At 62.7% G+C, this 20,054-nt stretch overlaps 4 protein-coding genes across 5 annotated transcripts; 3 read left to right on the top strand and 1 right to left on the bottom strand.

The window, feature by feature from the left end:
* The first annotated feature begins 838 nt into the window (after positions 1-838).
* NR0B2 (nuclear receptor subfamily 0 group B member 2) lies at positions 839-2,152 on the top strand. The gene is made up of 2 exons (XM_058040058.1): positions 839-1,355; positions 1,881-2,152. The coding sequence occupies exons 1-2, from the start codon at positions 839-841 to the stop codon at positions 2,150-2,152; spliced, it is 789 nt and encodes a 262-aa protein (XP_057896041.1).
* A 1,313-nt stretch (positions 2,153-3,465) lies between these two features.
* On the top strand, positions 3,466-7,778 carry GPATCH3 (G-patch domain containing 3). The gene is made up of 7 exons (XM_058040316.1): positions 3,466-3,823; positions 3,988-4,394; positions 5,797-5,977; positions 6,430-6,489; positions 6,740-6,861; positions 6,981-7,108; positions 7,441-7,778. The coding sequence occupies exons 1-7, from the start codon at positions 3,466-3,468 to the stop codon at positions 7,658-7,660; spliced, it is 1,476 nt and encodes a 491-aa protein (XP_057896299.1). The 3' UTR covers positions 7,661-7,778.
* Positions 7,779-8,600: 822 nt separating this feature from the next.
* Positions 8,601-12,955, top strand: GPN2 (GPN-loop GTPase 2). Of its 2 annotated transcripts, XM_058040180.1 has the most exons (6): positions 8,601-8,660; positions 8,976-9,487; positions 10,635-10,791; positions 11,037-11,197; positions 11,799-11,929; positions 12,380-12,955. In XM_058040180.1, exons 2-6 carry the CDS (start codon positions 9,071-9,073, stop codon positions 12,450-12,452), a joined length of 939 nt encoding a protein of 312 aa, XP_057896163.1. In that variant the 5' UTR covers positions 8,601-8,660; positions 8,976-9,070; the 3' UTR covers positions 12,453-12,955. The 2 variants fall into 2 exon arrangements, with proteins under 2 accessions (XP_057896163.1, XP_057896162.1); XM_058040179.1 differs by lacking the exon at positions 8,601-8,660 and having other exon boundaries at positions 8,882-9,487.
* Positions 12,956-18,278: 5,323 nt separating this feature from the next.
* SFN (stratifin) lies at positions 18,279-19,540 on the bottom strand. Its single transcript, XM_058040260.1, has one exon. It carries the CDS (start codon positions 19,367-19,369, stop codon positions 18,629-18,631), a length of 741 nt encoding a protein of 246 aa, XP_057896243.1. The 5' UTR covers positions 19,370-19,540; the 3' UTR covers positions 18,279-18,628.
* Between the last annotated feature and the right edge of the window lie 514 nt (positions 19,541-20,054).

Raw genomic sequence — 20,054 nt, 5'->3', positions numbered from 1 at the left:
CTCTCATTCTGCAAATGGGGGCATTTTCCCTTTCCCAGCTGCGTTCCCTCTCAGAAACATGACCCCAGGGCCATGTTTCCACTAGGACAATACGAGAATTTTGGCTTTTTTTCCTTACTTTTCTCTTATTCTGCACATGGGAGCATTTTCCCTTTCCCAGCCCTCTGAGAGACACAATCCCTGGGCTGTGTTTCCACTAGGAAAATATGAGAATTTTGGCCTTTTTTCTTTACTTTTCTCTCATTCTGCACATGGCAGCGTTTTCCCTTTCCAGCCGTCTGACAGACCCGACCCCTGGGCCCATCACAGCCTGGCAGTTCACCGGGTTCCTCTTCCTGCACCACAACAAGCGGCTCCCGAGCAAGGCCAGGCAAACAGCTGCTGATAACACAACTTCCAGGTTGCTGCTGCCAAGGCCGGGCGCCGGGGCCGTTGAACGCCGGGCTCAGACGAGCGCCCCGTGTTTGTCTGTGAACCCTGGCAGCGACAGCTGCCCGATGGGGCCTTGGTGCCATGGTACAGCCTGGGCTAATGACTCTGTTTATCCTGTTTGGGTAATCCTGATAAGGCCACACAACCCCTCCCCGCCGATTCATTGAGAAAAACGGCCGTTGACCGCGCCTGGCCCGTCCAATCCGCCCAGCAGCCACGGGGTTGGTCGGCTGGTTTAATGAGGGCTGCTTAATCAGGCCGGTCAAGGCTGCCGAGGGGTGTTCACTGTGTCCCGGCCTTATAAGAGCTGGCTGGTTCAGCCAGGGGCCGGCAGGACAGGGACAATCTAGCCCGGGACCCATTCCGGAAGGGATTTTGCGTCTCTCCTGGAGGAGCTGGCAGAGCCATGAGCTCCGGCGAGGACGCAGGCTGCGAGCGGTGCCGGTGCCACGGCAGCGAGCGGCAGCCCGCCATCCTGTACACGCTGCTGAGCCAGGAGCTGCGGCCGCGGCAGCAGTGCCCGTGCCGGCAGCGCCGCGCCGTGTGCCTGCGCACGCCGCAGCTCACCTGCCGCGCCGCCTCGCACGTGCTGCTCAAGACCATCAGCTTCGTCAAGAACGTGGCCGCCTTCCGCCTGCTGCCGCGCGAGGACCAGCTGCTGCTGCTGGACGGCTGCTGGGTGCCGCTCTTCCTGCTGGGGCTGGTGCAGGAGATGGTGACCTTCGAGGTGACGGAGGCGCCGGCGCCCAGCATGCTCAAGAAGATCCTGCTCAGCGGGCAGAGCAAGGGGCAGGAGCCCGAGGGGGCGCAGCCCACGCTGGCGGCCGTGCAGAGGCTGCAGGGCTGCCTCAACAGCTTCTGGAGGCTGGACCTGAGCCCCAGCGAGTTCACCTACCTGAGGGGAGCCATCCTCTTCAATCCAGGTGAGTGCCAGGCCCTCGTGGCTCTGCTGGCCCCCGCTGGCAGCTGGGCACAGAATCATGGTGTCCCAGAGCCACTGAGGCGGGAAAAGATCTCCAAAACCATGGAGTGCACCCTGTGCCACTCCCCATCAGCCCAGAGCACTGAGTGTCACATCCAGGAATGGGGACCCCACCACCTTCCCAGGTGAACACAGACCTCGTGGCCTGGAGATGCTCAGAGATGGGCAGGTGTGAGAGCAGGGAGGGCCGGTCACCTTTTCCCTAACTCTGGCTGTGCCCAAATGCACTGGGAAGCAGGAAGGAAGGATGTCACAACCTCTGCCCGCCCTGCAGACAATAAACCCTGGATACCTTTACTTTTAAAGCATGACTTTCGGTGTTAGGTGCTGTCCCTCCCTCACCCAGCATCCCTAGAACAGCGGTGTCTCTCCAGCGCTGTGTGAGAAACGGGGAGGGGTGGGAACGGGAGAAGCCCGTCTCTGTTGGCCGTCCCTGACCTTTCTCTCTCCGTGCTGTCTCCTGCAGACATCCCGGGGCTGCGGGCTGCCCTGTACATCGAGAGCCTGCAGCGGGAGGCGCAGCGGGCGCTGCGGGAGCTGCCGCACCCCGCGCACCGCCAGCGCGTCCCGCACACCCTGCGCCTCGCCGCCTCGCTGGGCTCCGTCCCCGCCGCCCTGGTCACGGCGCTCTTCTTCCGACCCATCATCGGCGACGCGGCCATGGGCGAGCTGCTGGCCGAGATGCTCTTCGAGGTGTCGGGCTGGCCGCGGGCGCCCTGGCTGCCGCTGGCCCGCTGAGCCGGGACAGGAGCGCTCCGGACCTGCGGGATCTCTGTGAGCCTCTGGGGCTCCCGACCTGCAGCATCTCTGTGCGCCCAGGCTCTGGGATCCCTGCAGCATCTCCCTCGGGTGCCCAGGCCTCTGGATCCCTGCCGAGGCAGCTGAGGCTCAGCAGGCTCACAGCAGCTCCTGCTCCCCCCGAGCTTCTCTCCAGCCCGGGCAGTGTCAGTGAGCAAAGGGTTTCCTGCCCTGCTCCCGGTTTCTGCTCATCTTGCTGTGAGCTCCAAGCAGTGAGGGTTGTGCTCAGCTTGATGCCACGCTGGGATCCTCAGTGAGATCATTGACTGAGGGATGATTATAAAATTAGCTCTAGGTCTGGCTTCTGTGCTTGGACACTTAGAAATGCTCAGGACATTTCTTCAGGGAAAAAGCCAGAGTGTTAAATCCTACCGAGTGGACAGACTCACCCCTCTTTTCCTGAGATTCTCTCTTTCCTCCGTAATTCCATGAAATGCAACAGGATTAAGAGCACTTGGCAGCGCCTAAACCTACTGCACCTCCTGTGGGGCTCTGGGCTTTCCTGTCTGTGTGAAAAGTTAAACCCGAGCAGAGCTGTTTTAGTGGGAGACCCAAACCTCCCTCCCTGGAGACAGAGCCAGGTGCACACCTGGAAAACTCGCTCCTCCTGCCTCCAGCATGTGAGGTGTCAGTATTTTATGTGTACATTTGCGTGGTTTGTATATAAGATGCAATAAATTATTTTTTTTAATAAAATGTTTGCTGTTTTGGACCACGGTGGTGCCTTTTTAGAGACAGTGTTGAATTTGGGGTGGGCAGAAAAAAAAATGCAGGCATGGAAAAGATAGAATGGAATTAAAAGGGATTTTCTATCTGGCAATGCAGACAGGGGACTGAACAGGGGGGGACAAGGCCAGAGAGCCCTGGTATGGGGTGAGAAGGGCAGCCCGGAGACCCCCTGAGACCCCCGGGGCTGTGACCCTCAGAGCCTGTGACCCCGGGGGTCTGGCCAAGCCTTGCGGCCCCCCGGGCCCGTTAAACCCCTTCCTCAATGGGGGATCTTGGTCCTCAATCCCTGTGACCCCCCCCAGGGTCTCTCTGTGACCCCCAGTGTCCCTGTGACCCCCAGTGTCCCTGTGACCCCCAGTGTCCCTGTCCCCACCCCTGGGACCTCCCCAGGACGCCCCGCCTGCCGTGCGCTCTCTCGCCACAAGGCGGCGCCCTTCACACGCTGAGCGCAACGTCATCACTGCACGCGCGACGTCATCGACGCGCACAACGTCATCACAGCGCGCCAGCCCCGACGGGCCAAGATGGCGGCGCCCAGCGGTACCGGCGGCGATGGCGGCGATGGCGGCGCGGCCCGGTACTGCCTGGTGAGCGGCATCCCGGCCGCGCTCCGCTCCGCGCAGCTCCGCGCCTACTTCAGCCAGTTCCTGGAGGCCGGCGGCTTCCTCTGCTTCCACTACCGGCACCGCCCCGAACGCCCGCCAGCGGCCGGCGGCGGCGGGGCCTCGGCGCCGCGCACCTGCTGCTGCCTGGTGTCCGTGCGGCCCGGCCGTGCCCGCCGCTTCGTCCGCATGTACTCGGGCAAGCGCTGGCTCGGGCCCGACGGCGCCGCGCTGCCCGGCCGCTGCCTCATCCGCAGGGTCCGCCTGAGCGCCGGGACAGGTACGGGCGGGACCCTCGGGCACCGGGTGGTTAAAGCTCCTCCTAGGGCTTCCTTAACGCGTTAAATCCGCTCCGAGGCAGGAAGAACCCCTGTGGGCTCTGCTTATCCCCCTCCTGCTCGTGAGCGCCTCACGGCCTCCCTTGTCCCCTCGTTGTCCCCGCAGGCCCGGAGGTTCCCCCCAGCCCGGCCGCCGCTGCCGCCGGCCCGGCGGTGACGGAGGCGGAGCTGCGGCGGCTGCCCGAGCTGAACCCGCCCTCGTTCATGCCCCGCGGGAACGTGGGCACCCCCCTGGGCGTGTTCCTGGAGCTGATCCGCGCCTGCCGCCTGCCCCCCCGCGTCATCGCCCGCCTGCAGCTGGATTTTCCCAGGACGGGCTCCTCCCGCAGGTATGGGAACGTGCCCTTCCAGTACCCGGGCACCGACACCGTGCCCGAGGAGGAGCGAGTCTACACGGCTGCGGGGGATGAGATCACCGAGGGAGAGGAGCCCGTGGCGCTGACTCAGCCTGCCCAGCCCCAGGAGGATGAGGAGGGGCAGCAGCAGGAGGAAGAGGAGTCAAACTCCGATGACGTAAGTGGAACATTCCAGCACCATCCTGTGGGCTGGGCTGTTGGAGCTGTGAGGGCAGATCCCATCTCTGAGCTCATTTTTCATCTCTTAGTTGGATAAATGGCATGTTAAAACCAGCTTTGAAACAGGATTGTTCACCCCTTGGGGCACTGAGCCCCCCAGAACTGCTCAGGGAGTGCTGGGGGTTGATCCCAAAGACTCTGATCCGAGGAGGAGCAGAGGGGAGGTTGGTGCTGCCCAGCAGGTCCTGTCCTGCTGCGTGGCAGATGGGGTGGCAGAGGCTGGGTTGTGTCCCCTGCTCCATCCCGTTGCTGTGCTGGGGTGACGTGCAGAGCTGCACAGAGGGCTGACCTCGGCTGCTCCTGCACTGGGGGTTAGTCACTCTGGGGAACATGGCTTCAGTGACAAAGGCTCCTGGAGAATGGGCAGGCAGGAGCCATCCCAGCCCTGTCCCTGGCAGACGCCTGTCTGGCCTGTTCTCCCAAGGCTCTGTCATTACAGATCCCCAGGCAAGCCATTCCCGTTCTCTGCTGCTCCAGAATTAACTCAGATGCCAAATCTCTGCTGCAGCTGCACCCCATTCCTTTCTCCTGGCAACGTGGGGCACAGGGATGCTTTGTTCCCCCCTTTTCCCAGCTTTTTATTCAACCTTTCCTCCTGCAGACTGCACAGACTCCTGCAGCTGTTTCTCCCGGGCTGTTCCTGGCTCTGCAGCCATTCTTGTGGCTGGGCAGTGGCTGTGCCCAGGACTGGGCTGGCAGCTCTGTGTCTGTGCCAGGAGCTGCTTCCTGGAGCCCACGCAGTCTGCAGGGATCAGCTGCAGTGGAATGAGCTCCCTGCTGTGCTGACTGAGGTCCGGCAGCCCTGCTCCTTACATGGGCATCAGCTGGGGCCCCTGGGCTGGGGCTGCTCTGGGATTGCTCCTGCTGAGCTGGCAGGGCTCTGAGTCAGGGATGAGCTCATCCCTCGTGTCGGGGCCTGAGCACAGCTGCTCCAGGGGAGGGCGGTGGCACGGGGCTGGGAGCAGGAGAGGGCTCAGCTGCTGTCCCCAGCTCCATCCCAGATTGTCCTTGCCGGACAGTGACACGTGTGAGGAGGGGGCTGTGCTGTGTCCCGGCCCCATCCCTCGCCCTGCTGTCCCCCACAGGACAGTGACATGTGCGAGGAGGGGGCTGTGCAATGTCCCCAGCCCCATCCCACGCCCTGCTGTCCCCCGCAGGACAATGACACGTGTGAGGAGGGGGCTGTGCTGTGTCCCAGCCCCATCCCTCGCCCTGCTGTCCCCCACAGGACAATGACAATGACACGTGTGAGGAGTGGCAGGGGGCTGTGCAGTGTCTCAGCTCCGTGCTGGGCTGTGCTGTGTCCCCAGCCCCATCCCTCGCCCTGCTGTCCCCCGCAGGACAATGACAATGACACGTGCGAGGAGTGGCAGCGGCACGCGGCGCTGCACGAGGACGTGACGCAGCAGGAGCGGCTGCGCGAGCGCCTCTTCGAGGAGGAGATCGAGCTCAAGTGGGAGAAGGGCGGCTCCGGCCTCGTGTTCTACACGGATGCCCAGTTCTGGCAGGAGCAGGATGGAGGTGACCCTGCTGTTTGTGCCACCGAGCCCTCACTGAGCAGGCTTAAACAAACTGTCCGGGCCAGCTGGAGCCCCCAGCACCGTGCCCTGGCTGCTGAGCCCTCCCTTGGGCACAAAGCTGCTCACCAGAGACCCCCGTGGTGTTGCTGGCGGCCTCTCGGGTGGGCAGTGGGGTTTGGGGGGCCTCTAAGGCCATTTCCTCTGTGCTGGCACTGCTGAGGCGCCACCCTGAGTGCAGAGCTGTGTCCAGAGACATGGAGGGGCTGGGGAGTGCCCAGGCAGGGGCTGAGCTGGGCAGGGGCTCAGCCTGGAGCAGAGGAGGCTCAGGGGGGACCCTGTGGTCCTCCTGCCAGGAGGGGACAGCTGGGAGGGTCAGGCTCTGCTCCAGGGAACAGGGAAAGGGCTGCCCTGTGCCAGAGCTCACCCAAAGTGCTGCTTCCCTTCTCTTGGCAGACTTTGACGAGCAGACAGCCGACGACTGGGACGTGGACATGAGCATCTACTATGACAAAGGTATGAGAGCTGAGCCACCCTCCCCAGGTGAGCCAGGCAACTTCTGACCATGCACAATTCAGGAGCTCTTTGTCATTCTTTGAAAGCACCCAGGCTGTCAGTGAACCTGAAACTGTGTTTTTCTGGTCTGGCAGCAAGGCTTGCCAAAAAGAACAGGTTCTGCCTCCTGTGCTGGTGCTCTGGGGAGCACGCTGGTGGTGCCCAGGCTGGCTGGGCTGGCCTGTGCTGACTGTGGCTGCTTTGTCCACAGATGGAGGGGACAAGGACGCCCGGGACTCGGTGCAGATGTGGCTGGAGCAGCGGCTCCGGGCCGGGCTGGAGGATGGCTCTGTGTCAGGGCAGCACATCGGCACCTTCGAGAGGCACACCAAGGTGGGAGAGCTCTGCCTTCCTCTCAGGAGGAGGAGGAGGAGGAGGAGAGGTCTTGGCTGTGGGAAGATGAGGGTGGGATTTGTCCAGCAAGTCTGTGATGGTTTTCTCCTCTCTCTCAGGGGTTTGGCAGGAAGGTCCTGGAGCAGCAGGGCTGGACAGAGGGGCTGGGCCTGGGCAGCAGCAACTCTGGCATGGCTGAAGCTCTGGACAACGAGGGTCAGAACCCCCGGTGCAAGAGGGGGCTGGGGTGAGTTCCCAAGTGCCCTCCCAGCCCCTGTTCCCCCTGTGCCCAGGCTCACAGCACTGAGGGGCTGCAAAGGGCTGTCCCAGGGGTGACCCCTGCACAGCTGGGCAGTTCCACAGCCTCCATAGCCAAACAGGCTGCCCTCCTGAAAGCTGGGGCTCCTTGAGGGAGCAGGGCTGGAGCCTCTGGGAGCTGTCCCTGCCCATGGCACAGGGTGCACAGGGTGGGTTTAAGGTCCCTTCCAGCCCAAACCATTCCAGGAAAGGAGCTGGGAAGCTCAGGGGATGCCTGATGCCCTCTGCAGCTCCCAACCAAACCTTCCTGCTTCCCTGCAGGTACCACGGGGAGAAGCTGCCAACCTTTGTGAGGAGGAAGAAGCCCCGTGGTGACAGCTCTGTTGTCATCTCCACCATCTACGATGAGCCTGAGCCCCAGGACATGGGTGACCAGCTGCTGAGGCGCCAGCCCCTCACAGCCATGAAGTACAGACAGGACATGGCCTTTGTGCGAGCGTCCCAGCCCGCCCTGGGCAGCCTCAGGGCCCAGCCACGCTGAGCAGGGACTGTCACAGCCTTTGTCCTGCTCCCCAGGCCAGGCTGGCTCCTGGCCTGAGTGTAAGCAGGGTGGTTTTGTATTTATTTTTAGTAAAAATATAGATTTGTAATTAAAATCACCACAGTGGGGTTTTTTCTGTCAAATGAAAGGAAATGGTGTTTGGTGTGAATGGAGAAGGATTTAAGGTGATTAACACTTACATTCGTGCTGGGATCAACCGAATGTGTGCGTTGGTGAGGCTGAGGAAGCAGAACTCAGCCTGGGAGGCAGGGAAGGACAAGTACAGGCAGGGCAGGGTAACTCCTTCCCTGCCCGAGCGTTCCTGGGGTGTGGCTGTCCCGCTCTGGCAGGGATGAAAGCCTGGTCCTGCCAGCCTGCAGGGGGATTCTCTGCCTTCCCCGTGGCTCTGGTAGCGGGTGCTTTCCAGGCTGCTCTGCCCTGTTCCCCAGGCACTGGCACAGGGGACAGCTCTGTGCCACTGACCCAGTGCTGGCAGGCCAGGCCCTGTGTGAATTCCTGAAGGGGTGAAGGGGGAAAATGCAGGGAGGAATTCCTGCTTATACCTGCCAGGAGGGTGTAGCCACCTGGGAGAAGGCTGAGGGTGGGCATTAGGAAGAATTTATTCACAGAAAGGGGGATTAGACGTTGGGAAGGGGCTGCCCAGGCACGTGGTGGAGTCACTGTACCCAGAGAAACTGGGAGTGGCACTCAGTGCCATCGTGCTGGCGCTGGTCAGACCTAGACCTCGATGGTCTCAGAGGCCTTTTCCAACCCAATTTATTCTGTGATTTGTTAAAAAGCGGGGCTGGGGCGGTGCTGGAGGGACAAGAGCCGGGCCCGGGACTCGAACCCTCGACCCTCGCCGTGACCGAGTCCCGGGCGGGGCTGCGCGTCCCCCCGGCCGCCAGGGGGCGCTGTGGGAGCGGCGGCCGCTCCGCTCCCGGAACGCGGCGCTCGGGGCCCGCGGGCACCCGGACCCACCGCGGGGGCACCGGCGGCGGTGAGCGGCCTGCGGGACCGGGGAGAAATACCGGGATAACGGGGGGGAAAGCGGGACTGGGGAGGGATAACGGGGATGGGAGGGATAACAGGGATGGGGGAGATAACCGGGATAGCGGGGGGATAACCGGGGATGAAGCGGTCTGGGCAAGGACGGGAGATGGGAGCGGGGAAGGAGGGTCGTGACGGAGAAGAGGGGGCGCGAGGGAAACTCGGGAACAAATGGGGTGGTGGGGATAAATGGGCCCTATAAACACAGATCAAGCCTTCAATGGGATGTTGTCCCCTCTATCACACCCTGTCCCTCTAAACACAGGTCAGACCCTCGCTGGGGCACTGTCCCCGTGTCCCCTGTACCAGAGCCTGTCCCCGTGTCCCCGCAGCCCGGCAGCAGCGGGAGGATGACCCAGCATGGCTGAGGACAGCCGGCCCAGCTCGCTGGCCTTTGGCCAGGTGGTGATCGGCCCCCCGGGCTCGGGGAAGAGCACCTACTGCCAGGCCATGCGGGAGTTCCTGGCGCGCCTGGGCCGCCCCGTGGCCGTGGTGAACCTGGACCCTGCCAACGAGGCCCTGCCCGGGCCCTGCGCCCTGGACATCGGCGAGCTGGTCACCCTGCCCGACGTGATGGGCAGCCTGGGGCTGGGCCCCAACGGGGGGCTGCTCTACTGCATGGAGTACCTGGAGGCCAACGCCGACTGGCTGCGGGAGCGGCTGCGGGGGCTGCGGGGACACTACCTGCTCTTCGACTGCCCCGGGCAGGTGGAGCTCTACACCCACCACCAGGCCCTCAAGAACGTCTTGGCCCAGCTGGCCAAGTGGAATTTCAGGGTAGGGATGGGCTGGGGGAGCCGCAGGCAGCTCCACACCCCTGGGGCTGGGGGGGCTCGTGGCTGCTGCCTTCAGGAGGTTTGTGGGCTTTAGGTGAAGTGGCTTTTTCAGGGAAGGAGGGGAGTTTTGCCCTGTTTTATGCTGGGAGAGATTGGCAAAAGAATGTCCTGTCAGGGCTTTTAGTGGGAACAGGAGCACAGACTCCTTCCTCACACTTCCACACTGGGTTGGAGAGGAGCTCAAAGCCCGTCTCGTTCCAGTGCATTCCATGGGCAGGGACACCTTCCAGAGAACCCCAGCCTGTCCCTGAGCACTCCCAGGGCTGGGCAGGAGTGTGTCCTGCTGTGCTGCAGGATCCTCCCCCAGCCCGGGGGGGTTTCACCAGGGTGGGTTCTGTGTGTGCCGGGAGCCTTGGCACTGCCCTGAGGAATGCAGGGGCCGTGCCAGGCCCTGCTGCAGCCCCAGCAGGGCCCTGCAGCAGCCCCGGGCCGGGCTCTGGGCTCTTGCACAACGGGAGCTGCAGGTGAGAGCAGCCCCGAGCTGCTGACGCTGCGCTTGCTCTGCGGCAGGGCTGCACCACCAGCTGCAAACCCCGCGTGCTCTGAGCAAGAAGGGCAGCTTCATTTGCCTGGGAATGTCACTGGGAATCTGCACATTAGAGCTTATTTTCATTGGAGTGAGTGGACACGGGGTTGGAGTTGCTAAAATGAGACATGTGCAGGGCTGGTCCTGCTCTGCCTGGGAGCCCCAGACTGGCTGGGCTCTGCTGCTGTGACTCAGCCCCAGAGCCCTGGCTTGGAGTGACTTCCCCAGCTCTGGGACCACATCGTTACAGCCACACAAAACCCAGGGAATCAACGTGCTCGTTAGTGCAATTATTAATTATTAGTGCCAACCACAGGGGACTCTCCCAGCAGAAGGTGGTGAGCTGCAGGTACCGCTGCTGGCACTGGGGGGGCTTTGGGTCCCCTCTGACCCAAACCAGGATTCTCTGGTGCTGTTTAGTGGGCGGGAGGTGGGAGCTCATTCCCCAGGAGGTGCAGCCAGGCCTGGGCAGGTTCTCCTGTGCCCCTTCCAGGCCGTGCCACGGGCAGGGTGGGCTGCTCACAGGGGAGGAGCACCTCTGACCGTGTCCCTTATTGCCCAGCTGGCTGCCGTGCACCTGGTGGACTCCCACTACTGCACAGACCCCGGCAAGTTCATCTCAGTGCTCTGCACCTCGCTGTCCACCATGCTGCACGTGGAGCTGCCCCACGTCAACGTGCTCTCCAAGATGGACCTGATCGAGCACTACGGGAAGCTGGGTGAGGATCTGCTGCCCACAGCCTGCTCTGGGGGCAAGGGAGCTCACACCTCAGCTCTTCTGCCTCCCTTCCTCATGCAGGGTGGCTCAGAGCTCCTTTCTGGCCTTGCACGTGGAATTTGAGGGGCAGGGGAGTGGAATTGGGGTGCCAGGTGCGAATCAGCTGTGCGAGAACGGGGCTGGGTGAGGAACTGCAGATCCCACTGTGCTCCTCAGCTGCCCTCAGAGCTCCCTGTTGCCCTGCAGCTTTCAACCTGGATTATTACACTGAGGTACTGGACCTCTCTTACCTCGTGGACCACTTGGCCTCCGATCCCTTCTTCAGGAATTTCCGCCGCCTCAACGAGAAGCTGGTGGAGGTGATTGAGGACTACAGCCTGGTGTCCTTCGTGCCCCTCAACGTCCAGGTGAGCCAGCAGCAGGGAGCCCTGCATGTGCTGCAGCTGCTTGTTGTGTGCTCAGAGCCACGGGGCTGGAAACCTCAGCTCTGAAGAGACTCGGGGAGAGCAGGAGAGCACAGCCAGATTGTAAATGATCTGTGGCAGCCAAAGGAAAGAAAAAGGCTGATGAGCCTGGGGCTACCTGGGCCTTGTGTCCTGGGGTGGGCAATCCAGGCCCCCCCTTCCTTCAGCTCTTCTGGCCTGCATTTCCAGCCTGGCCTGAGGGTCACCTAAAGCCCTGTTAAATTAGGGAGCAGTGCATAATGAGAAGGGGGAGGGAGGGAGGGCTGGAAATGCCCTTGATCAGGCAGTTGGCAGAAGTGTCAGCAGGCAAATGGGCTGGGGGAAGGTGATGAAAGGGAATGAGAGGGCGGAGGGCCAGTGGCAGTGTCCCTGTTTGTCCCTGTTGGTGTCCCTGTTGGTGTCCCTGTTTGTCCCTGTTGGTGTCCCCAGCCCTCGGGCTGTCAGGGTGGCCCCAAGGGGCCCAGGCCAGCGTGGGGAGGGAGGGATGGAGGGAGGGAGGTGCTGCCTGTGGGGAAGCAGCAGGCACAGGAGCTCCCTGGTGCAGGACAAGCAGAGCATGAGGCAGGTGCTGCAGGCTGTGGACAAGGCCAATGGATATTCCTTCGGGGAGCGGGAGCAGCGCAGCCTCGAGGCGCTCATGTCGGCGGCTGTGGGCGCCGACTTCCACTTCTCCTCGTATCCTCTCTGCTGCCGGGCTCCATTTCCCTCTCCCTGGGGGACAGAGGCTGAATCTGCAGGCCCAGGTTCATCATCTGGAGGGTGGCACACACGTGGGGAGTGGGGTGTGCTCATCCCAGCCTGGGACAGACACCTGTGCCCACCAAACCCCCAAAAGGTTGGCAATCCATACTGTGAACTTGTCAGGAGCCTTTTGACAACTTTCCTCTCTCTCACCTTCCCATGGGTGGGTTCTTTCCTTCTCCTCCAACCATGCAATTGATTCTCCTGGACTTGTCAGGCCTGGGATCAGGCAGAGTCAGAAGTAACTCAGGTGATGCTGCCTCTTCCCGATGGCCTTGGGGCTAATGTGAGGCTGGGCTGGGTCCTCGCTGGGAACTTCAGAGCTCCTGCAGAAGGGAGTGTTTGAGCCCAGCCCCTCGTTTTCCTTAATTACTGCGTTATCAGCACCCTGGCAGTGCAGGAGAAGTATGTGCAATCTCAGGACAAAGCTGTGGAAGAGGAGGTGATGGATCTGTGACACGCCCTTCCCCGGCTCCTCTGTTTTGACACCTCTCCTTTTCCTACCCGGAGCTTCGGCTGTGACTCAGAGCCCCTGGAAACCTTTCCAGGCAGAGTCTGGACCCTCTCTGGGTGGGTTTGACCTCCCGAGCTTCAGGCCTGCTGCCCAGAGCAGGGCTTTGGCAGAAGGGAGGCGGCCGAGGGTCTTCCCTTAGGAACAGAGAGATTGAGCCAGGGAAGGCAGGGAGAGCGAGGAAAAGCAGTGAGATGAGGTCTCCTCCATCTTGACCAAGACAGATCCAGAGAAGAAAAATCAGCAGGAGCTGCCTGGTGTGCAGTGAGAGTGGAGGCAGCAGGCCTGGGTGTGCTGCAGGAGGAGCGTGCGGGGGCCCCACACTCCCAGCAGAATCCAGGCCAGGACGCCTCCACGCCGTCCCAAGGACAGAAAGATGTTTGTTTTTCTTTTTCTTAGAAATAATGATGGACTCTTTCTTAATAAAACGCTCCTCCGTCTCACTTTCATCTTAGAGTTTGCCGAAGCTGAGTAAATAAACGCAGGAGTGCCGTGGAGCCCGGGGCCAAAGGGCCTGTGCCCTGTGCCCTGTGCCCTGCTGGGAACAGGCTCAGCCCGGCAGGGCTGGGGGCAGCAGGCAGGGCACAGCTCCTGCACCATCCAGGGCACACACACAGAGTGCCAGCTCGGCTCCTTTGGGCTGAGAGAGCCCCTGTGTGACTCAGCTCGTGGTTTGCATCTCGGGCCTTTCCCAGGAGCAGCCCTGGCTGTCCTCATCCACCTTCCCTCTCCTGGCCTTGCTCTCTCCACGTCCCAGATCCTGGGCCTTCCCCTGCTGCCCGTGGGATTCCCTCTGGCTGTGCTGCTGCAGCTCTGGGGCTCCGAGTGTGCTCCCTGCTCTGAGCCCTGCTCCAGGCAGCAGCTGGGGCAGCGACTGGGAGGGCTGGGGGTGGATTGGGAGAGCTGGGGGTGAATTGGGAGGGCTGGGGGTGAATTGGGAGGGCTGGGAGTGAATTGGGAGGGCTGGGGGTGGATTGGGAGGGCTGGGGGTGGATTGGGAGAGCTGGGGGTAAACTGGGAGGGCTGGGGGTGAATTGGGAGGGCTGGGGGTGAATTGGGAGAGCTGGGGGTGGATTGGGAGGGCTGGGGGTAAACTGGGAGGGCTGGGGGTGAACTGGGAGGGCTGGGGGTGAATTGGGAGGGCTGGGGGTGAATTGGGAGAGCTGGGGGTGAATTGGGAGGGCTGGGGGTGGATTGGGAGGGCTGGGGGTGAATTGGGAGGGCTGGGGGTAAACTGGGAGGGCTGGGGGTGGATTGGGAGGGCTGGGGGTGAATTGGGAGAGCTGGGGGTGGATTGGGAGGGCTGGGGGTAAACTGGGAGGGCTGGGGGTGAATTGGGAGAGCTGGGGGTAAACTGGGAGGGCTGGGGGTGGATCGGGAGGGCTGGGGGTAAACTGGGAGGGCTGGGGGTGAATTGGGAGAGCTGGGCGTGAATTGGGAGAGCTGGGCGTGAATTGGGAGGGCTGGGGGTGAATTGGGAGGGCTGGGGGTGGATCAGGAGGTTTGGGGGGTGGATTGGCAGGGCTGGGGGTGAATTGGGAGGGCTGGGGGTGGATTGGGAGGGCTGGGGGTGGATTGGGAGGGCTGGGGGTAAATTGGGAGGGCTGGGGGTGAATTGGGAGGGCTGGGGGTAAACTGGGAGGGCTGGGGGTGAATTGGGAGAGCTGGGCGTGAATTGGGAGGGCTGGGGGTGAATTGGGAGGGCTGGGGGTGGATTGGGAGGGCTGGGGGTGGATTGGGAGAGCTGGGGGTAAACTGGGAGAGCTGGGGGTGGATTGGGAGAGCTGGGGGTGGATTGGGAGGGCTGGGGGTAAACTGGGAGGGCTGGGGGTGAATTGGGAGGGCTGGGGGTAAACTGGGAGAGCTGGGGGTGAATTGGGAGGGCTGGGGGTGGATTGGGAGAGCTGGGGGTGGATCGGGAGGTTTGGGGGGTGGATTGGCAGGGCTGGGGGTGCCAGGGGGGGTGTCCACATCAGGGAGCTCCCGGGTGCCTCCTGGCAGCCCCACAGGGACGGGAGCGGGCACAACTCCCAGTCCCAGCTCTGCAGACTCAGCATCACCTCTTGCCCAAGATGTTGCATAAAATGCAGCAGGATTTTCTCACAGGATGGTTTGGCCCTTGGCAGAGGGATTGGAGACGGGATCCTTGATGGTTCTAACTGTGAACGGGGTCTTGGGCAGCTGGGCAAGGAATTTAAATGAATTTTTCCCTCATCTCCCAACTCTGTGGCCAGGATTTGGAGACCAGGAGGAGCTCAGGGAGAGGAGGGTGCAGACGCACAATGCTTGTGCTTCACCCAGACCCCTTCCCAATGAAACTGAGATTTCAGATACCAAAGGCAAATCCCAGAGTGCTGCCAGGGCCTCAGCTCTCCCCAGAGCCCAGGAATTTCCCTGGGTGTTCCTGGCTGGGACCCAGCAGCTGCATTTCAGTGCTGGGGCTCTGGAAGCCAATCTCACCACACCTGAGCTGAAATCCCATCCTCACCCTGTGGCTCGTGGCCTTGTCCTGCTCCTTTGGGAGCTCTGTAGCTGCTGTGAAGGGGTGGGAGACTGGATCATAAAAATATTAATTTTATAGTGGCTTTTTCCTGGCTTTGAGAGATTTGGTGGCTTAAAAGGGTATGGTCAGGTCAGGCTGAGTTACGCAAGAGCCATCAAAGCTTTTGTGGCTTTTTGGCTTTTTTATTGGAATGCCCTGGATATCTGCAGCCTCAGCCTTGGGATGGAAACTGCTCAGCTCAGCTCAGGATCCTCTGCTGTGCTGCAGCCAGGAAAAGCTCAGGCCTCAGAGAGCCTCAGCCCCAAAACTGCAGAGTTTTACACCGAGGAGCTTCTTAGAGATGAACCAGGGGCTGAACCGGGACCCGGAGCCCGGAGGGGACAGCTCTGCTCCTGCCCTGCCGGAGCCCCTGTTGGGAAGGCAGGGTGAGAGGAGCCTGTCCCTGCGCCCCACACACCCCGGGCAGGGAGGGGACACCTGGGCTGCCAGGGAGGTGACACCGGCTGCTGTCACTGCCTTGAGCAATCGGCGGGGCCAAGGGCCAGCATGAGTCACGCCAAGCCTGGCACGTCCCTGGGAGGGGGCTCAGCTTTCTGCTGGGCTGCTCCTGCTGCTGAGCTGAGCCCACCCTGACAGAGCTGCTCCTGCTGCTGAGCCCACGCTGACCTGAGAGCCCACCCTGCCCTGGGCTGCTCCTGCTGCTGAGCCCACCCTGACCTGAGAGCCCACCCTGACAGAGCTGCTGAGCTGAGCCCACCCTGCCCTGGGCTGCTCCTGCTGCTGAGCCCACCCTGACCTGAGAGCCCACCCTGACAGAGCTGCTCCTGCTGCTGAGCTGAGCCCACCCTGACCTGAGAGCCCACCCTGCCCTGGGCTGCTCCTGCTGCTGAGCCCACCCTGACCGTGGCACTGACCCCGAGGGTGGCATTTTGGGGATGGAGGGATCTGAGCACCCATCACAGACACAGAACTGGGCTTTCCTAGGTCCCCCCTGGATTCCGGCCCTGATTTCCAGCTCCATCATGGAGCTCCTGCTCAGAAGCAGTTTCCCCATCAAGAGGTGCTTTCCAATGGGGATAAAACCTCCTCCAAAAATGCCAAGGTCCCCAGAGCAGGCAGTGGTGCCAGCCTGGCAGGAGGCTGCCCAGGCCAGGGACGATGGGCACTCCATGTCTGGGTGCCCAGACTGGTGGTGCCCAGCCCCAGCCCTGGGCACAGAGCCCTGGGGGAGGCTGGTGACAAGGACGGGCAGGGCTGTGGGTCCTGCTGCTGCCACCCAGGCTGGGCAGAGCCTTTGGCAGGCAGCAGAATGTCCCTGCTGGCCCTACAGCCCTGCTTTGGTGGCATTGTCCCCACAGCCACCAAAGGGGCAGTGCCAGGGCCCTGCTGGGCAGTGACTGTGAGGTGGGCACACTCCTTGGCCCTGGCACCCAGATCCTCTGCTCTAAGGGTGTTTAGGACACTAAAACTGATCCATTTGAGAGCTTTTCTGGATGCTCCTGCAGATGGGAATGCCGAGAGCATTCCACAGACACGGACCAGGCTGGGGATGGAGGTCCCGATGTGCCCCTGGTCCTTCCACCTGGGTGCCCCCATCCTGGGTGAAGCAGGGGGACAGAGGGACCCCAGGGAGCTCCCCAGCAGCACAAGCCTCTCACAGGAGTGTCACAGGAGCCAGGGCTCCTCTCCCCAGCGTGGAAAAGCTGCAGGACCGGCTGGGAGCGGGGAGCACCTTCCTCCCACACGGCCCAGCCACGCTGCAATTTCGGGAGCTGTTGAAATCAGTTAACTCCTGGGGAGCCAGGGGGGAACCCGGAGCCCCAGGGCTGGACAGACAGCCCGGTTCCCCTTCCTGGGCCCGGCACCGCCAGCTCCAGCCCCGCCGTGCCCAGTTCAACCAGTCCGGGTGTCCCCGGGCCGCGGGGTCAGCGCGAGCCCTCGGCTCGTTAGTCCCGCTCGGGCTAATTACAGGGCTGGGGCTGTTCCCAGGCTGGCAGAGCTGGGGGCCAGGGGGAGGCCACGCTTTGGGGTCCCCCAGGACCAGCCCTGACACTTTGGGGGGCCAGGGCAGCACCAAGGGTGTTGTGATGGGGCTGGGGAGGCCCAGGGGGCTCACAGGGGTTCATCCCCTCTGCACCCCCTCTCCAGGTGTCCCATCCAGGTGAGCAGCGCTGCTTTGTGCTCTGCCTACACCAGAGCCCTCATTACATCCCAGGCCAGCCCCTCGCTCCCCCAATTCCTGCTCGTGCCTCCTTCCCCAAAGCTTGGGGGTCCCTGCACCCCTCGGGCTGGGATTTGGCCAGGCCAGGGCTGGGGCCTGGCGTGTCCCCCCTGTCCCCCTGCAGCATGTCCTGAGTCAGGCGCCTTTCCTTCCCTGCCAGGGCTCCCATCAAAGGCAGCTCCTGCCCGGCCCTGCTGGCTCTGTGAGCTCATAGCCCAGGGTGCTGTGACTGTATTTTATTGTAATTATCGTTCGTGTTGAAACGCGCTGCTGGGGGAAGGCGGAGGGAGCTGCGCCCTCGCCGTGGCCCCGTGCCAGGGCCAGAAGTGCTGAGCTTTCACCTGTCCCAGCGCCGGGACCTCGAGAGGGATGTGGGACCTTGAGAGGGATGTGGGACCTCGAGAGGGATGTGGGACCCCAAGAGGGATGTGGGACCCCGAGAGGGATGTGGGACCCCGAGAGGGATGTGGGACCTCGAGAGGGATGTGGGATCTCCAGAGGGGTGTCCCCACCCCAGGGCTGTCCCTGTGTTGCTGCCCATGCAGCTTTTGTGGATTTTCCTCCTTGGAATGAGAGGGGCCATTGGGGAGGACCTGGGGACCCTCACAGGGGTGTCAGAGGCAGGTTTTGGGGAGCTCTGGGTTTGTATTAATGGGGTTGGGTCAGGGACTCGGGACCTTTGAGCACCTCAAAGCAGCCAGCTCTTTGTGGGGCTGCCAAAATGCCCATCCCAGGATGCACAGACCCCTGAGCCCTTCCACGGGCTGCAGCCCAGCCCAAGACCCTGCTGGGGGAATGGGGGGCACCGAGGGCAGCCAGGGCTGGGGGTACTGATACCAGCCACTGCTGGGGGGCCCGGCTGCCCCCACCCTGGGATGGGAGGGGGGCGAGGCAGGCCTGGAGCTGCCCGGACATGTGCGCAGGGAGAGACGAGGCAGACGAGAGCAGAGGTGCAGGAGAAGGTTTATTGGAGCGCAGAGGCAACACGAGACGCCCTCCCGGAATGGGGGGGCTGCCCGGACCCCCCCTCGCCCCGGCCCAGCCCCTCACCTCCTCCTGCCGCTGCTCCAGCCCTCTGGGACAGGGGGTTTGGAGCTGGCACAAGCCAGACCGGACACCCCCGCAAAAAAATGTTAAATAGCTGGGGGCTGGCAGCTCTCCGGGACAGAGGCATCCCCTCTCCCTCTTTTCCCCCTCCCCAGAGCAGAGGATGGGGCAGAGGGAGGGAGGGACCCTGCCAAAACCACCCCCACTCCCGGTATCCAGGCTGGGGGGAAGCTGAGACTCCTCCCCGCCAAAACCGACCAAAAAAAAAAAAAAAAAAAAAAAAAGACAAAAAAAAAAAAAAAATAAAACCACGAAGAGATGCCGAAGGGTCTGGAGCGGGGCAGGGGACGCTCAGTTCTTGGGCTCTTCGCCAGCCTCGCCGCCGTCTTCGCCGGCACACTCGGCTGTCCATAGCGTGAGGTTGTCCCTGAGCAGCTGCATGATGAGGGTGCTGTCCTTGTAGGAGTCTTCGCTGAGCGTGTGCAGGTCGCCCATGGCCTCGTCGAAGGTGGTCTTGGCCAGGGAGATGGCCTGCTCGGGGGCGTTGGCGATCTCGTAGTGGAACACGGAGAAGTTGAGGGCCAGCCCCAGGCGGATGGGGTTCGTGGGCTGCATCTCCTTTTTGCTGATGTCCATGGCCTCTTGGTAGGCCTCCTGGGCCTTCTCTATCGTCGACAGGCGGTCGTCCCCGCTGGCCACCTCGGCCAGGTATCGGAAGTAGTCGCCCTTCATCTTCAGGTAGAAGACCTTGCTCTCGGTGTCGCTGTCCTTCTTGATGAGATACTTGTCCAGCAAGCCCAGCACGTTGTTGCAGACAGCGTTCAGCTCCTGCTCCACCTTCTCCCGGTACTCGTTCACCACCTGCGCCTTGTCGTCGCCCTCCTCGGTCTTGTGCTCGATGCTGGAGATGACCCTCCAGGCCGAGCGCTGGCAGCCCACCACGTTCTTGTAGGCCACCGAGAGCAGGTTGCGCTCCTCGTTGGACAGCTCGTCGCCGTGCTCCACCACGGCCTTCATGAAGTCGGCCATGTCCTCGTAGCGCTCAGCCTGCTCGGCCAGCTTGGCCTTCTGCACCTGCTGGTTTCTTGCCATGCCTGGGACGCGGGGCGAGCAGCGGGGCCGGGAGCCGTCGGAGCCTCTGCCGAGCGCCGCCGCCGGGATTCGCTTTTGGCTGCGCGTCGGAGCCTCGAGCGAGAGCAGGAGGAGCCAGCCAGGTCCAAGGAGTGTCCTCCTCCTCCTCCTCCTCTGCTTCCTCCCCGCCGAGCGCGGCCTTAAAAGGAAAATCGCGGTGAATCATCGCCCGCGGGCGGCGGGGCCGGGGAGGGGGCGCGGGGGGCGGCCCACGCCCTGCCCTCCCGGTGGGTGCGGCACCCGCGGCTGCCCCGGGGCTCTCCCCAGAGCCAACGCCCGCCCCGGCACCGGGACGCGCCCGTGGAGCTGCTGAGAGCGCTGGGGAGGCGGCGGAGCCGCGCCGTCCTTCGGGGGGACGGCGACACGGCAGGGCTGGCTCGTCCCCAGCCCGGAGAAATGGGCCACGGGGTGTGGCCGCTCGCGAAAACGGGTCCCACCCCCCCGAAAAAGTCATATCGCAGTCGTTTTTAATGTGGAGATTGCCTCGGCGGTAATTGCGAGGGCTTGACGGGCAGGTATTTATTCCCACAGGTGGGGAAACCGAGGCAGAGGCTCCGCACCTCTCCCAGGCGCCGCGGAGGGACCGGCCCAAAAAGCGGGGCACGGTCAGCGCTGGCCTTTGAGCCGCAGGTGGGACCCCCAAAAA

The sequence above is a fragment of the Melospiza georgiana genome, chromosome 24 (assembly GCF_028018845.1).
Source record: "Melospiza georgiana isolate bMelGeo1 chromosome 24, bMelGeo1.pri, whole genome shotgun sequence".
Lineage (NCBI taxonomy): Eukaryota > Metazoa > Chordata > Aves > Passeriformes > Passerellidae > Melospiza > Melospiza georgiana.
This window is presented reverse-complemented; position numbering and strand designations above follow the sequence as displayed.

Excerpts from the sequence above, each read along its gene's own strand:
- NR0B2 (XM_058040058.1), top strand. The coding sequence starts at position 839 with ATGAGCTCCGGCGAGGACGCAGGCTGCGAGCGGTGCCGGTGCCACGGC. Across the intron at positions 1,356-1,880 it reads AGCCATCCTCTTCAATCCAG|ACATCCCGGGGCTGCGGGCT; the intron begins GTGAGTGCCAGG and ends TGTCTCCTGCAG.
- GPATCH3 (XM_058040316.1), top strand. The coding sequence starts at position 3,466 with ATGGCGGCGCCCAGCGGTACCGGCGGCGATGGCGGCGATGGCGGCGCG. Across the intron at positions 3,824-3,987 it reads CCGCCTGAGCGCCGGGACAG|GCCCGGAGGTTCCCCCCAGC; the intron begins GTACGGGCGGGA and ends TTGTCCCCGCAG. Across the intron at positions 6,490-6,739 it reads GAGCATCTACTATGACAAAG|ATGGAGGGGACAAGGACGCC; the intron begins GTATGAGAGCTG and ends CTTTGTCCACAG.
- GPN2 (XM_058040180.1), top strand. The coding sequence starts at position 9,071 with ATGGCTGAGGACAGCCGGCCCAGCTCGCTGGCCTTTGGCCAGGTGGTG. Across the intron at positions 10,792-11,036 it reads CGAGCACTACGGGAAGCTGG|CTTTCAACCTGGATTATTAC; the intron begins GTGAGGATCTGC and ends GTTGCCCTGCAG. Across the intron at positions 11,930-12,379 it reads GCCGACTTCCACTTCTCCTC|CACCCTGGCAGTGCAGGAGA; the intron begins GTATCCTCTCTG and ends CTGCGTTATCAG.
- SFN (XM_058040260.1), bottom strand. The coding sequence starts at position 19,369 with ATGGCAAGAAACCAGCAGGTGCAGAAGGCCAAGCTGGCCGAGCAGGCT.